General features: G+C 37.2%; 1 protein-coding gene across 9 annotated transcripts; it reads left to right on the forward strand.

Annotated features, from left to right (window-relative positions):
* Position 1: 1 nt before the first annotated feature.
* BBS12 (Bardet-Biedl syndrome 12) lies at positions 2–7,407 on the forward strand. 9 transcript variants are annotated; one of them, XM_039320186.1, is made up of 3 exons: positions 2–141; positions 1,079–1,298; positions 4,867–7,407. In XM_039320186.1, exons 2-3 carry the CDS (start codon positions 1,186–1,188, stop codon positions 7,016–7,018), a joined length of 2,265 nt encoding a protein of 754 aa, XP_039176120.1. In that variant the 5' UTR covers positions 2–141; positions 1,079–1,185; the 3' UTR covers positions 7,019–7,407. The 9 variants fall into 9 exon arrangements, with proteins under 9 accessions (XP_039176120.1, XP_039176126.1, XP_039176118.1 ...); XM_039320192.1 differs by lacking the exon at positions 1,079–1,298 and adding an exon at positions 3,073–3,204 and having other exon boundaries at positions 39–141; XM_039320188.1 differs by lacking the exon at positions 2–141 and adding an exon at positions 3,048–3,204 and having other exon boundaries at positions 161–1,298.
* Positions 7,408–15,696: the final 8,289 nt, after the last annotated feature.

Consider the following 15,696-nt stretch of genomic DNA (forward strand, 5'->3'; position numbering starts at 1 on the left):
AGTAACCAGACGCGCTCCCAAGGACGCTAGGAGGTTGAGTGTTGGTTTCCTTGGGTAGCTGCTGGTTGACAAATTCTTTTGCAATAAGCCAAGGAAGGACGTGGTGGCAGAGTGAATTCAATGTGCGCTGAGATTATTGCGGTAGGAATATTCGGAATAAGGCGTTGGTTTTTGACCACTTCATGGGATGCTTTTCATTAACGAAAGAACAAGGTAGCCAAATTGACCCAGCAGGAACACCAAACAAACCTTCGTATGTAACAACGCAGGGTTCTTAGTGTCTGCTCTAGCCATTTACCAGTCACAGAAGCAGACAGTGAAAATAAATGTATCAAGGTCTCAGCAGGATCAGAACAATAATATTGGAAACTATTGCGATTTCACGAGACTTATTTCTAAAGGGTTTTTTTTTTTTGGCTCAAGTCTTTCATAAAATCCTTCGAATCATTACTTAGGGTTGTAAAGCCTCTTGTTCGTTTTTTTACACTTTTCTGTAGGGATCGTACTAAACTGAAGGACTATCGGAAATAATAAAAAGCTCAAGCAACTATATGAACTGAAAACAGAGTTGGGAAATAATTATTGACACGAATGAGTTCCTAGATGAAATAACCGGCAGATAAAGCAAAAATATATTTATAAGAGGACCACAGGATAAAAGTGATTCGTGAATTTCCTGTCGGTTTTTGCTATTTTACATAATTTACGATTTTCAATGAGCTTTAATAACTGACCTGAACATATCAATACCTTTTGAAGCAAATATTAAAACCGCACAACAAAAGATTAAAATATTTAAAATGTAGTAGAAAAATTATGCACCTTTTTCTGAACTCTTGATTAGAATGTATTTAAATATTGTAGGAGACTCCAAAAATAATTTTCAAAGCAATAGGAAAGTAGTGGAAGCCAATGCTGTCATTAGGATCCCACTCCCTGCTTTTATTTAGTTCTTTGCAACTTAAGATGCAGTCGAATTATATTAATGCTTATTCCCCTGTTCGAAAAGCTTCCCATGGTCTCAATAGATCTCTCTCTCTCTCACTCACTGTTTCATTTTTTCATCTTTTCGCTCAAGTAAGGGCAGAATGCGGGCAAAAGCTTCAGATGCTATCGAGCATGCTCAGAATACATTTCCGTTCGGGGCAAGCATCGCACAGAGCATGATTGCTCGAAATGTAACCGATGGCGCCTCCTTTGCAAAGAGGCAAAATTAGGGCCTTTATGGAAGAAGGATTAGTAGTTTCTTGGGTTCAAGGCGCGGATTCTAACATTCACAAGAAACTAAAGCTGAACAGGTAATTGCTTTAAAGCCGATTCAGTTCACGGGAGATATTTGGCGCGCTCCTTTGGAAAAACCTGCATCTCAATTCTGCCCAACTTCTCCCCCACCTTACTGGGCGAAGGGTGCGGGGGGGGGGAGGAGAGCAGCAGATGTTGTTGATTGACACTCTCGCGCCGCGCTGTCCCTCCCTCTGGTGACGCGAGTCGCATCTTCCTCGACCACTTCTCTGCTTCCCCAGAGGCGGGGTTGGGAATAAGAAAGGGAGCTCCCCTGTTCTCCCCCTATATTATCCTGAATCTGGGGCGACCAAGTACAAGTATTGGGAGCTGGTCTGGATGCGGTCCGAATCGTTCCCTTGTCGCCTCGAGGAAGAGGGTCGGGCAAGGCAGAGCAGGCGGGACGAAATAGCTGCTGCTCGAGGATTTCTCGCCTGCCGCGCGGAGAAACGGACAGCCAACCCGGGAGTCTCGCTGAGCTCTTGGGTTGGCAGGAGGAAGGTTGTGGAGGGGAACGGGATAGATTTAAGCAACTAACAAGGGTGTTGTGGCGCTTTACGCCGACTTCGATCCGGTTCTTCTATTCTCATTTGGGTGAGCAAGAGGGCGAAGAGCTCTTCCAGGTGGCAGCCAGCAGCTACTTGTTCCTCGGGCAGAAAGTGAAGCCAACTGAAGAAATCCTTTTCCAGATTTCTGCCTCTTCCTTCCCCTGGGCTATGGTGATGGACGACTGTTCTGTCTCAATAGTGGTTGACAAGGCCTTAAGTGGTAGATTTCCCGGCTCCTGTAGCCTTTCACCTGCCCAGGGGAAGCAAGCAGCCTTTCATTTTCTTTCTGGAAAGGACTTTCCTTTTGAGGAGGGTGGGGGAAACACAATTTGGGTTAAAGGGGAATTGGTCAGTTTCACCTTGTTGGTGGAGAAAAAGGTCCTTGCACTGCTGGTCTTTTTCTATATATATACGTTTGCCCTTTCATACCAGTGGATCATTTGACCAGTGAAACAAGATAATGCCATTTTCTCATCCACTGATCAAATAAGCATAACTGTAACCCAAGGTTCTGAAGCAAATTTTGCAGATCAATCCTGAAATTTTCCTACTGTGTCAGCAGAAAGAGTTTTAGCAAGGGAGAGTTGTGCCCTGCTGACCCCCCCTGAGGACTTTTTATATCAGAGCACTGCACGCTTCAGGGCCCACTGTAGACCTGTTTGATCTCAAATTGCCTGTTTTGGAGTGCTGAGTTTGCTGGTGACTCTGCTTTAATATATTTGTAATCACAGCATAGCTAGTTTCCTGTGCATCATTGGGTTCTGTGGACCTTAGTGATATCATTCTGTTGCCTGACTAGGGAATTCTGGGAATTGAAGTTCACGCATTTTAAAATTACTGAGGTTGAAATACACTATTCCAGAGAGAATATCATCTGGTCTCTTCCTTATTTAGAACTTCCCTGAACAAGTCACTATAGAAGCAGGCAACCATGGTCCCATCTATTGGGAAAAGTACTTGGTTACAAAATTGCCAACATGCTGACATATCATCATCAGAATTCATAGAATTTTGAAAAGCAACTGAGGAATGGCAGCCAAAGCCTTTGAAATATTTCAGTATGGTCCTTTACATATTTTACAATCAATCCTAACCTTCGGAAATTCCCTACCATAATGACCATCAGATTTTATTCTGCCAGCATAAGATCCGAAATACAAATAAAATAAATGTACAAACCTCGACTAAGGTTATCAATTTGTTCTCTTTTGCATGGAGTGGAGATGAATCTTTTTTACTGCAGGACTATTGGCAGGTAGGAGATAGAGACAATGGAGGATGGTTTTCTGTTGATCAGCTGGGAGAAAGAAGAGTAAGCACTGCACATCTGAGGATGTTCTTTCTATTCATGGCCTGCAGGACTGAAGACAATTAGGATATATTGTTTTCTAAAGGATTGACGGGAAGGGGTAGAAATTCAGATAATATGGATGAGCCCAAATGGTGATGAGTAGGTCTTACTGTTGCTATGCAACATCAATAGTGGGCCATAAACCTTTCCAATCTAGACACTTCTGCACCTTTGCAACAACTGACAGTACTCTTGTACAGCTGCTTTATTACATGAATAATATTTCAGTTATTCAGCTCTCCCCAATATAAAGTTTCTTCTCATATACTATAATGCATAAAATGCTAGTCCTGGTTAATGAAATTATTTACCCAATGCTTCAAATCATGCAGTCACCACAATGGATTTTTACAACACACTGAGCCACAAACTAGCTGATTGCATTTCAGTGTAGTGTGTTGTGGGAACCCAGCCCAAATGTTGTTTCTTGTATATTTCTTGAAAAGTTTTGTTAGTTCTAAAAAGAGCAGTGTAATTTCATTATTTTTATGTGAAATTAAGACAACAAACAATTGCATTGACGATTCTGTTTTAAAAACTTGTTCAGAGAAAAGACTGATATAAATAGCCAAACAAATTTAGATTATGAGCAAAGAAAGTTGCCAAGAAAAAAATGCTAGAAGAACTAACCAGTTTTGTGTTATATATTTTTTTCTTCCTTCTGTATTCATGCATATATCTAAGAACCTTACAAGCTAATAAAGATGTTGATTACTTTAAAAATATGTCCTAAGCATTTATTAGCAAATGCAATAGATATGACTATGCATAATTCTAATTTTTGGAAGGCTCTACAGACCTACTCTGTTTATCTGCCAGAAGAATGGGAGAAAGAGACTGCACATTCCAGGATAAACTTTGATTTTAGTACAAAGAGAATCTGCTTGCATGCCTACTCAGAGCAAATCCAGAAATCAAAGCAGCTTTTTTTCATTTGTCTGAGTTAATTGTAACACCATGCAGGTATAAATTGTTTGGTTGTTTTTTTTTAAAAAAATGGCAGTATTCTGGAAGCAGCACTTCCTCTTTTTCTTAGAAAAAGAAATAACTATTTAATTTTTGATGGAGTCTAACTATCTTGAAGTTTAGAGTTATGAAGAGATAGAAACACAATCATTCATATATTTTCTTTATAAGCAAATTGTATTGCAGGGATCTCGGTGGCCCCAGATTACATAGGGCTCTTGTGAAGTCCCCAGAGTCTAAGTTAAAAAGGGACATTAAAAATTGTGACAGAAGAGGAGAAATAAAGGTGAAATAATTGTATTATTCTTATTAAATTAACAGCAAATCAAATCTAGTTTTGTCTGGTCCCATCTTGCTGTTGCTCAGAGATCAAGTGCACTGCTAAACTTCCAATGGTTGTGTAATGGATAATGCTTGAATTAATAGTGCCAATTTCTGGCAATGGAGTCTGGTCTTTATTGCTTCCTATCACTCCACCAATAATAAGCCAATTGCTCAATTAAGTCTTTACTAATCCCAATACATTTGGTTAAAGTTCATTCCTTAATGCTAAAGCTAGCATTTCATTTATCCAGTATTCAGCCATATCAACTAATTTCTATGAGATATAGAATTTAATTTCTGTCTAAACGGGGTACATCTTTATCTCTGAGAAACATATCAGCAGTGTCCAAAGGGTAACATAAAAACCAAAACAACAAATCTGTGTTTTGTTTGCAGCTTTCCTGGGAACATGGCTTTCAGAAATGTGAACAGAAAGAGACATATTGGTCTGCAACAACTTTCAGCTTTGGCTTCCACTGGACGGACACTTTTAGGACCCATGAAATTGTCCAAATTTATAATTGATGAAAATATTCCTGGTGGTGTGTTGATTTCTTCTCCACTAAGACTTCTTGAAAACATGGACTTAAACAGTGCTGTTGGGCAGCTTCTTAATGAAGCCATCCAAGCACAGAACAAAGATTATAAAACAGGGATGACCACTCTGCTCTTTCTCGTTGGTGCATGGAGCAATGCTGTACTTGAGTGCCTTCAACATGATGTTCCACTTTCACTCATAGTAGCTATAATGTCTGAAGGTCTGGATTCTTGCATTGAACAAGTGCAGTCTATTACATTATCACTACACAATATACAGCAAAAGCTAAAGGATATTCCTATAGAATGCGATGACTTGAGCCTTATCAACAGTAGCTGCAGCCCCTCTGGAAGGCAGTTCACAGACATTAAGATAACAGGTAGCAAGTATGGCACTAGTATTTTAAATCTGCTTAAAAATGAACTATCAGAAGAAAAATCAGAAGATCATATGATCGAGCAAACAAATGATATCAATCCAGGCACCCCCATCATCAACAGTACGAAATGTTTACTATCTGAGTCAATGAGCAGCAATTTTGTTTTCAGTGTTTGCAAGACAATGATTCAGAAAAACTCTGATTTGCATAATTGTCATTTGGATGTATTGACTTATAACACAAGATCAAAATTAACCCACAGTAGATACTTTAGCTATGTAAATAAATGTCCATCAGCACAACGAACAATACATCTGGATGGATGCCCAAAACCTTTTGACAAGTTCAGTTGTTTGGGACAACTAGCATTTTCTCTTAGCCATGGAAATGAATCTGCAACAAAACTGATACAGGACATTCTCAGATGCCAGCTTCCGGGTGCCAATCAAAAAACTGATACCTGTCCTTTCCAATTTAATATTTCAGAAATTGTGACATGCTCTTTATCAGGAATATCTGAAAGTCATTCATGTGTTTACCCTGGCTTTATTACGCTTGTATGTCCAGCAAAAGCTGCTTCTATGAAGCAATTTCAGGATATGCCTATTCGTGTTATCCTTATAGATGGTGATCTAACTGAAACTTGTCACCATTTAGGGTTTAACAGGTTAGAGAATATGAGCATATTTTCAGAAAATATGTCTCATTCAAAGGAAAGCTCAAGCTTATGGGTTGATTCTGTAATAGACCTTCTGATTCAGTCTAATATTAATTTAATTTTGGTACATGGTGACACGTGTGAAATTCTAGAAGAAAAATGTCTCCTACATAAAATAGTGATAATTAATCATGTGGACCATAATGTTTTGATAGCTTTTAGTAATATTATGAGAGCTGAGATAGTGACTTATATCAGTCAAGTGAATGAGGATTGCATTGTCAAAGGCATATGTGTGAATCTCTATGGAACTCTGGAATTAAATTTGGTGGAGGTCAATGGCCAAATCCCACTTGCTTTAACAGCAGAAGGATTTCGATTGGTAACAGTTGTGCTCTGTTGCCCTTTTATGTCAAAGATGCAAGCCATGGAAGATCAGTTTTGGACTTGTGCATATCGTCTGCATCATGCACTTCTTGATCAGGCTGTTTTTCCAGGAGGTGGTGCAGTTGAGCTCCTATGCCTCGGTTTTCTTGAAAAACTGGAAAAAACAATTCAAAACTCTACAAGCCAGCTTCATTTTGCCTCTTCCTGGTTTACAAAATCTTCAGAACAATATAAATCGTTGGTACTTAGTGTTTTGGCAAGTGGTTGGCGCCAGTACCTTTTTGCTGTCATGGGTAATATAGCAAATTGTACATCAGAGTTTGAAACCAGCACTGTCATACAGCAGCATCTCAGAAGAGCAGCCATGTTTGGTTCACCATCAGCCTACATCTTGGAGGAATTTAGGAAGGGAAAGATAGGAGTAACTTTGAAAGTGTGTGACAATATTACTGCTAAGATAGAAGCTTGGCGCAGAGCTCTACAATTGGTGCTCTTGGTCCTTCAGACTGATGCTGAAATTATTGCAGGCCCAAAGAAGGATGAATTGTTGAAATCACAAGACTCAGGCGACTTCCTGTTTTTATAGCACTCTGTTGCTGTTAATGGTTAATTAACACTATTAATAGCTATTAATAGTATTTGTGGGCAAAATCAGGAGCAAAAATATCTCTGGAAATACAATCCAGAATTATGGAACCTTTGTTTCATAAAACAAAGTTTACCCCTTTAATTCTATGAAAATTTTGTCTTATCAAACAGAAATATTAAAGAGCTCAACAGCATAGAAAATGTACTTTTAAAAGCAATGTTTGTATCAACGTGTTCATTAAATTTGTTTTAATGCTTTTTGAGCATTTACATTTAGAGTGTAAAATAAGGTTTTTAAAATGGTTATATGTACAGAATATGTGTGAGCAATAAGCTCTGAAAAGTAATATTTTAAATATCAGAAATTACACTTCATTTTTTTCTGTTCCGGTTTGACTTAAAATTTTTGAGGTTAATTGCTGTTCTGAAAATATGTATGTATAGACAATCTCTTATACAGACCCAGTTTCAAGTCTGAGAGGACTTTCTAGAAACCTGTAGTGTAGTAAGGCAGACTTACATAGCTTGAGCTATTGCAACAGTATTCAACTTCTGAGTCTAGCTGATTTTCTTTTCTCATACTCTCCTAATGTGCTCACTGTAGGGCACTATGATGGTATCTAAAAGACACCAAGATCAACAAGAGATATGAAGGCATGCCCTCCCCCCCCCCAAAAAAAACCTGACAATTTTAAAAAGACAAAAAGGGGGAAATAGATATTCTCCACTCTCCCCCATTTTCCCTTTGGATTTTGTATACAATTTTCTTCCTTTTGTGTACTTAAGACTGCTGGCTATGGCTGATTAAATAGCATGATATTCTAAAAAAATAATAATAATCTAGTAAGCTAAGAGACTGGCCTGTATGAATCAAGAAGCTCCTGGTTCAAATTTGCAGGATCCTAATGAATTGTCTTTAGATAAAATGTAGTCTCCTTCAATCTTAAAATCTTGCAATATATATAGAATATTGGGATAGGAGTATTATAAGAGTACTGAAATATGATGCTAGAAGTTTCTTGAATACCTAGGTAATATATTAAACTCACTATACACTCTAATATGATAATTGCCCTATTAATTTCAGTGGGATGCATTAGAGAATTATCCAGATGTTTTGACTTTCATTGACAACGGTCCTAATGATCTGTGTTTGTAAGATTTCTAGGGCAACACATTCAGACCCCCATTTAAACTTTCTCTTCCTTTCTTCCTTGTGAAGAAACCATCTTCTTCGTATATCTGTTCTGTGTCCCTAATAGATTAGAGGCCTTAAGAAAATGAGAAAAAACTTCCATCTACTGACCAAACACAGCATACTGGAGTGTAAAAAGAACGGACTGTTCTTTTTAGCCAGCAGATGGCAACCTATACTGCTATTTGCTACTACCTTAAATACAGTTAATCTTAAACATTTAAATTTAAAACAATATAATTGTGTTGCACATAAAACTATATTCATGTAATCTGTGTTCATTCAGTGTGAGAAAGCTCAGTTAGAGAATCAAATAAAAGCATATTTGCACATCATCAGGGAAGAAGGGCTATTCTATCAGCCTGCCCCGGGTGCCTGATGTGGACCCAGCAGGTTTTCAGAAGGAAGTTGGGATTTTTCCTGAAGCTCTGCTATGTTGTTTGGAATGAACATGCAGCTAAGGCCTTATATTGAATCATATATGTGCAGATGCTTTGGGTTTTTGAATCCTGTAATGCCCACTGTTTTAATGAAAGAACTCTTGGAGATGAAATTGTGCAGGAGATTCCTGGTGTACTGCTAGAGAAACAATGAATCCAACTGAACATAACTGACAACCTTCTTTAGGACATACTTTGTGATAATAACAAGTCATAAAGAAAACGTATTTCTCAGCTTTAAGCCCACCCATCTCATATACATCACTTTAGACAACTTATAACAACTTATAACCCTCTTCCTGGTAACCAGGCCCCTATTTGGTAAAAAGAATCCAAGGAAATCCGTGTGGGGCCACTGTGTCAGGCATCTGTCAGATAAAATCGCTCAGATTATTATCTGGGATTCCAGCTCGATACTCCTATGAACACGACTAGGGCATGTTTAGTTATCTGAACATAGTTTCAGACAGTTGGTCCTGGGGAAGGGCGGGGTCCTTGCAGCTGGGAGCTCTGCCACCTGTGTTCTGAACCTGTGCCCCTCCTGGATTATCAAAGCTTCCTGGGAGATGATATAAGGTTGCATCCAAGCGGTGTTTAATGCCTCTTTGCAGAAATAGGTGGTTCTCTCTGCCTTGAAGGAGGCAGTAGTTCACTTCAAGAAGCCATTTCTAAACCTGACTTTTTTAAAAAAAACTTTTGTCCAGTGGCCTACTCTCCCTTTTTAGGAAGGTTGTTGATATGGTGGTAGGTGCTCAGCTTCAAAGAGCCCCAGAAGAGGATTTTTTTCAGTTGGGATTCAGGCTGAGTTGTAGTAGTGAGAAGATATTGGTACTATGGAGTATGGGAAAGACATTTTGAGACTGGTTGAAGCTGCCAAGATCAGATAAAACAGCAAAACCTCAGCTGGAAAGAAGGAAGGGCAAGAACTTAGAAGAGACATTCCCAATTTTCTCCGATGATAAAGGAGATGTGGGGAAGAAGGAATTATACATCCAGACTCACAAGATTCTGTCAGTGTAGCATTATAATAAAGAAGAATTAATTCATCTGGTTGTGAGTCCAGTCTGGTTTATTCCATGAGGCTGACATCAATCTAGATGCCCAGAGTTGCTTTGGATAGTGAGATGAGCATATAAATTTAGTAAATACAATCTCCCAAGTCTGAAATATTTCATGAACAGCTACAATATAGGTCTGTTTGCTGTCCCAGCAGACTAAAAACAATTACTCAATTATTTTATTAGGCTAGCACAACAATGGTATCCACACCTTTCTGATTTCCTTGTTTATATAACTATAGTTATAAAGCCACTATTTCATTTGTATGCCTGAACATGCTATGTGAAAAAGATTCTTCACTGAATGCATTTTCAGTGGGGATAAAAAGCAAATAGCCAGTTTACCAGCCTCCTGAAACATTTTTCCTTGATAAAAGGAAAGTTTCTCATAGTGTACAACAGTATGAACAGGACCTACACAAGGCTTCTATGAGATGTGTTCCTTGAAATAAACAAGTAAAGAGGAGATAAAGTGCAGTTTGATGTTTATGTATACAAGCTTTATTTTTAATTTTTCACATCATTTCTAGAACACAGCAAATTACTTTTCTTTACACAAAAATATTGCACAATTGTTTTCACCCTAAGTTTCTTTTGGAAAACCATGTTCTGAGTTCTCATAAAATTCCTATCCACATTAAGTTATATTAAAAATTTGGACTATTGTGCCATACAATACATTTAAACTTTTTGTTTGGTTCATCATGTTTCTTGAAAAAAGCCATAATTACTGGGTTTGTGTATTGCAATAAATCAAAAATCCTTGTTCACAAACCACAATAACTGGGTTAAAACCACAAACTAAAATCAAGAAATCATATGGTTTGGCACTATGCATAAACAACTTTTCCAGCTTCCTTTTTGCCTGCTTCCATTTCCTATAAGTCATGCACTTCTTGACATTGCTTTTTCTACTGTATATGAAATGCTTTTTTTTTTTGCACTTTCAGATCTGTTTTAATTAGCATCGTATGTAACATAGCATTAGTATATTATTTCCTAGTCTTTATGTCTTCAGCCAAAACAAGCATGCCTCAGAATAACAGAGTTGAAAGAGACCTTGGAGGTCTTCTAGTCCAACCTCCTGCTCAAGCAGGAAACCCTGGCCTATACCATTTCAGTCAAATGATTGTCCAATCTTTTCTTAAACAATCTCCAGTGTTGGAGCACCCACAATTTCTGGAGGCAAGTCATTCCACTGCTTAATTGTTTTGTCAGGAAATTTCTCCTTAGTTCTAGGTTGATTCTTTCCTTATTAGTTTCCATCTATTGCTTCTTGTCCTGCCTTCAAGTGCTTTGGAAAATAGGTTGATCCTCCCCCTTTTCTTTGTGGCAACCCCTGAGATATTGAAACACTGCTATCATGTCACCCCTAGTCCTTCTTTTCACTAGACATACCCAATTCCTGCAACTGTTCTTCATACATTTTAGCCTCCAATCCCCTAATCATCTTTGTTGCTCTTCTTTTCATTCTTTGTAGAATCCCAACATCTTTTTTTTATTGTGGCGACCAAAACTGGATGTAATATTTCAAGTGTGGTCTTACCAAAGCATTATAAATGGGTATTAACACTTTGCATGATCTTGATTCTATACATATTCCCTATAAACCTAACCTACTGTTATTTAAACTCACATATATTTGCATTTTAGATGTCTAAGCACATGACATTAGCTTTAGGACCCTGATCTTGCACATAACCAAGGTACAATACTTTCTCTTCTTTCAACCAGATTGTTGGTACATATATCCCAACATAAAGTGGAAGGACAGGAGAGTACATTTTGACTGCAAATCCAAAGCTCGGTGGGAGGCAGAAGAAACTTCCGTCTTGTCTAAGCAGGTTGTTTTCTGCTTTGGTCTTGAAGGAAAGGGAGAGAAATAGTTAGAGATCTGAAAGTAAGCAGATCACCTGGGAGAAGGACCAAAAAGGAAGAACATCTGAAAGAGAGTAAAGAAATTGATGAAAAAATGTGACCAAAGGGAAGACTGGAAATAGCTGTATGGTTTTGGTGAGCTATTTTCCATGAGAAATAGAAAGGTCAGCAGGAAGAACTGTATGTGGTAGGAGGGAAGCGGATCTCTGGGATCTAGGAGGATGTAACTCAAAGCCAAGAAAATCTTCAGGGGACTGCAAAGACCTGCCTGGGCATGAGAATACAGGAATTGGAGAAGCGAGAAGGTCCTGAACCATGAATCAGAAACCTCTAGGAAATTAACAGGAGACAAGAAGAAATACTCCCACTAAAATTTGGATTAAGGATTGCAATTTGTGGAAAATGGGGATTAGTCATGCCCATCTAAATGGAGAAATGACCTGGAAGATAATTCCTGCTCTTGGAAATAATATAAAAGTTCTAGGCCAGCATCTACAGTCAAATCTCATTGCTTTTATATATGCAAGTGAGCTTCCTGGATTCTGATATTTGAAGATGATTATAGCTATTTCAAGAGATTTGCTTCTGAATTTTGTAGCAGAAGTTGATCGTCTTTTAAATTACCTTAGGTCTTCTTAGTTTTGCACCATCTAAACCAGTGGTTCTCAACCTTTCTAATGCCATGACCCCATAATACAGTTCCCCATGTTGTGGTGACCCCCAAGTGGGTGTGGCCACCAATAAGAGGGAGTAGGACAGCTAGGGAAAAGGGGAAAAAATGGCGGACAGCGTGGTTTGGCGACCCCCCTGAAATGGTCATTCAACCCCAAATGGGGTCCCGACCCACAGGTTGAGAACCACTGATCTAAACTATTTGAGCCCAGATATTACTTATAGCTGTGTGCCCCAGTCTTTTCAGAGCATTCAATGAGAGACTGATATTTTGAAATATTCTAACATTTTATCAGCACTAAATACTGTACTCCCATCCCACTTGTAATTGATTGGGTATTTCTTATTCAAACTAAAGGAAAATATTTGTTCCTTCTTTTTTAAAAATGCAACTTATTTTTATTTTACAAGCCTTGCACTTTTCATCTCTTCCAAAGAGGATTGAATTGCTGTTCTCTGGCCAGACTACAGAGATGAGGAAATAATGTTACCAGCAGGAACAGCAGCATTACCATCACCACCACCATTGTCATCACCATCACAATTATTACCACTGTAATAGTGATGGTGATAACAACACTCCTAGATTAGATGTGAATATTACAACACTCCAAGATTAGATGTGAATTCAGCCTCTTTCAGGGTGAAAGAGAAGGAGGGAGATGGAGTCAAGGGTCCTGACTGAGAGGATCAAGGGTCATTATCTAGCAAAGTTGCAGTCCTCCTTCAGGGATTTTCTACACAAGTCCGAGAATCAAATCAAAGCTGGTATACTCTTACACCATGGCTCTCTAGTAGCATACGTAAAGGGTGATTTGATTCCTTGCTTCCCAAAGCAACTGGATTCCATACTCCCAATTTGTAAAGGATATCAGTTATATGAATTTGGTTTCCACCATGCATAATTAACCTATTCATTAATAATCCCCCACCAAATAGATAAATATTTTATAGTATAAATCAGGAAGTTAAAATATTTCTTTTGCAAATGACAATTTAATTTTCATTTTCTAAGAATGCCTCTGTGGTACAGATCACTTACTATATATTTTAGGAAAATTCATGAAAATTAAGAAAATAATTAGGCTGCTATTTTATTGTGCAATTTGTTAGCTTATTGTTTATTTTTTAATTTAATAATCTTTATAAAAGATAAAACACCATAAAGTCATATTGTCCAGAGAACCTGGAGGGTGTCAAGCAGAATTAGTGGTTATATTGATTTCTGTGTGTGCCATGTTGGGGGCCTCAGGTTACAAAGTGATGGGTGCAAATTTTGATGACTTCATGTAACTCGTGTGGTTAACCAAAGGCAAAAAAGGGCTACTATTAACTCTTTCCAGCATTTTTGGTTACTGCTCTATTTAACCAATATTGTCTATGGCAAAGCTTTTCAAATGGTGTCCTATCATAGTTTAAGGGCAAAAAAGAAAGTTCACTCAAACAAAGCCAATTATTATCATTAGAACTCTGCCTCTTGATCAAGGGATATAGGATTTTATTTTTAACTGACAGGTTCCATGGCCTGAAATTGTTTCAAGCCTCCTGCCTGGAGGAATGTTTTTAAAGCATGAACCAGTTCTGAGTTAGTTCTGAGTCCTACAACATCAGCCAGATACCTGCTGCTGCCTATTAAGGCGCTCGTGTTGTACCATGTCAATTAACAAGGCAATTGTGAAGCACAGAATGTGAATGTGAGAATGTAAATTGTATATTTTATGAACAAAGGAATACACATTCCTATCTAATATTATTTTAGTCATTTTTCCCTATAGAAGAACAAAAAGGAAAAGACTAATTTGTCCTTCTGCAACGGCTAGCCTCTACAGATGAAGACAAAGATTCTCAAAAGGCTCAGTACAGTCCTATTTTACTCCTCATTGCATAAATCACATAAATTGTTAAACAATACTTAAAGCAGCAACCCAATCCATGAAAAATATTTAGTATTTATAGCTTGAGAAACTCATGGCATACAGAAAAGAAACTGAGTAGGACAGCTCTACTGCAGCCCAAAAGGTCATCCTTCCACATAGGGACATTGAACTTTTGTGTAGGGAATATTTACCTCAGGACATAGTGTTTGTTTATTGTCATCTTCTTGAATGTAAGTCCCATGCTGACTATGTTACAATAGCAGCTTTTATTATTTCTCTTCTTCCTTTCGTTACTCCAGTTTTTAAGACCATATATATTCAGAAGCCAATGTTCTGAATCCTAGATATAAATCTAAAATTGGGACAATCTAATTATTTCTTCTGTACTGTTTGACGCTGTTCAACACTTCCTTTCTACATAAGAGTTTCTGCTAGGAACTTCTATATGTTTTTTTTTTATTGAAAATTTTTTAAATTTTACAAAAACAAATCCCCTTCCCATACCCCCCCCAACCCTACCTCACCCCCCCCTTCCCAACCTCCCAAACCCTCCCCTGGACTTCCCAGAGCTGAGTACAGGCTTAATTAAAAAAAAAAAAAACTTAAAACACTTTTAAAACCTAAACAAATTTAAATACAATCATCATTCTATATAAACTCCCTCCAAAAACACAAATTTAAACATTACTTTCTTTGAATATCTATATCTATAGTGTAAAATCTAATTTCTCCCTCTTTCTTTATCCTAAAACAAAAAAATAAACATATAAACCTTTATTATACCATTAAAACTAAATACTCTTAAAAAACTTAAAGTAAATACATATTTCCTTCAATCTTCATAATCTTCTCTCCTATCCAAAAAGAAAAAACTTAAAAAACCTTATAAGTCCTAAACAAATCTAAGCACATTTAATTAAACAAATTATTTTCTCTTAAAAATATTAATAATAATATTTAAAAACTAGAAACACTTTTAAATCCTAAACAAATCTAAATACAATCATCATTCTATATAAACTCCCTCCAAAAACACAAATTTAAACATTACTTTCTTTCCTAAACAAATCTAGACATTTAATTAAACAAATTATTTTCTCTTAAAAATATTAATAATATTTAAAAACCAAATTTAAGCATACTTAAAACTTGAACAAGTTATACTCCCTTCAAAACACAAATTTAAACATTACTTAAAATTTAAAACATTAGAATCCCCTCACTAAAATGAAACAAATTATAATCCCTTCAAAACACAAATTTAAACAATATTATCATTAAAGGTTCAAAACTTAAAACAACAAAATTCCCTTATACGCCTATCCATAATAAACACATTAAACATTTCAATCTTCACCAATAACAAATTCCATCCGTAAGAAACTGCATCCTTATCAGTCTCAATTATATTAGTATTATTATTAATTATTCACATTCCAGTTTTTTCCATTCTCCATTCTTCCATTCTTCCATTTCCATTCTCCATTCTTGTATCAAACTCGTAAGAAATGCTGCAAGTTCTGCCTTAGGAGACTGCTCCAAAATTCCTGAATCTC

The sequence above is a fragment of the Crotalus tigris genome, unplaced genomic scaffold (assembly GCF_016545835.1).
Source record: "Crotalus tigris isolate CLP2741 ecotype Arizona unplaced genomic scaffold, ASM1654583v1 scf7180000023625.2024221, whole genome shotgun sequence".
NCBI classification, from domain to species: Eukaryota; Metazoa; Chordata; class Lepidosauria; order Squamata; family Viperidae; genus Crotalus; species Crotalus tigris.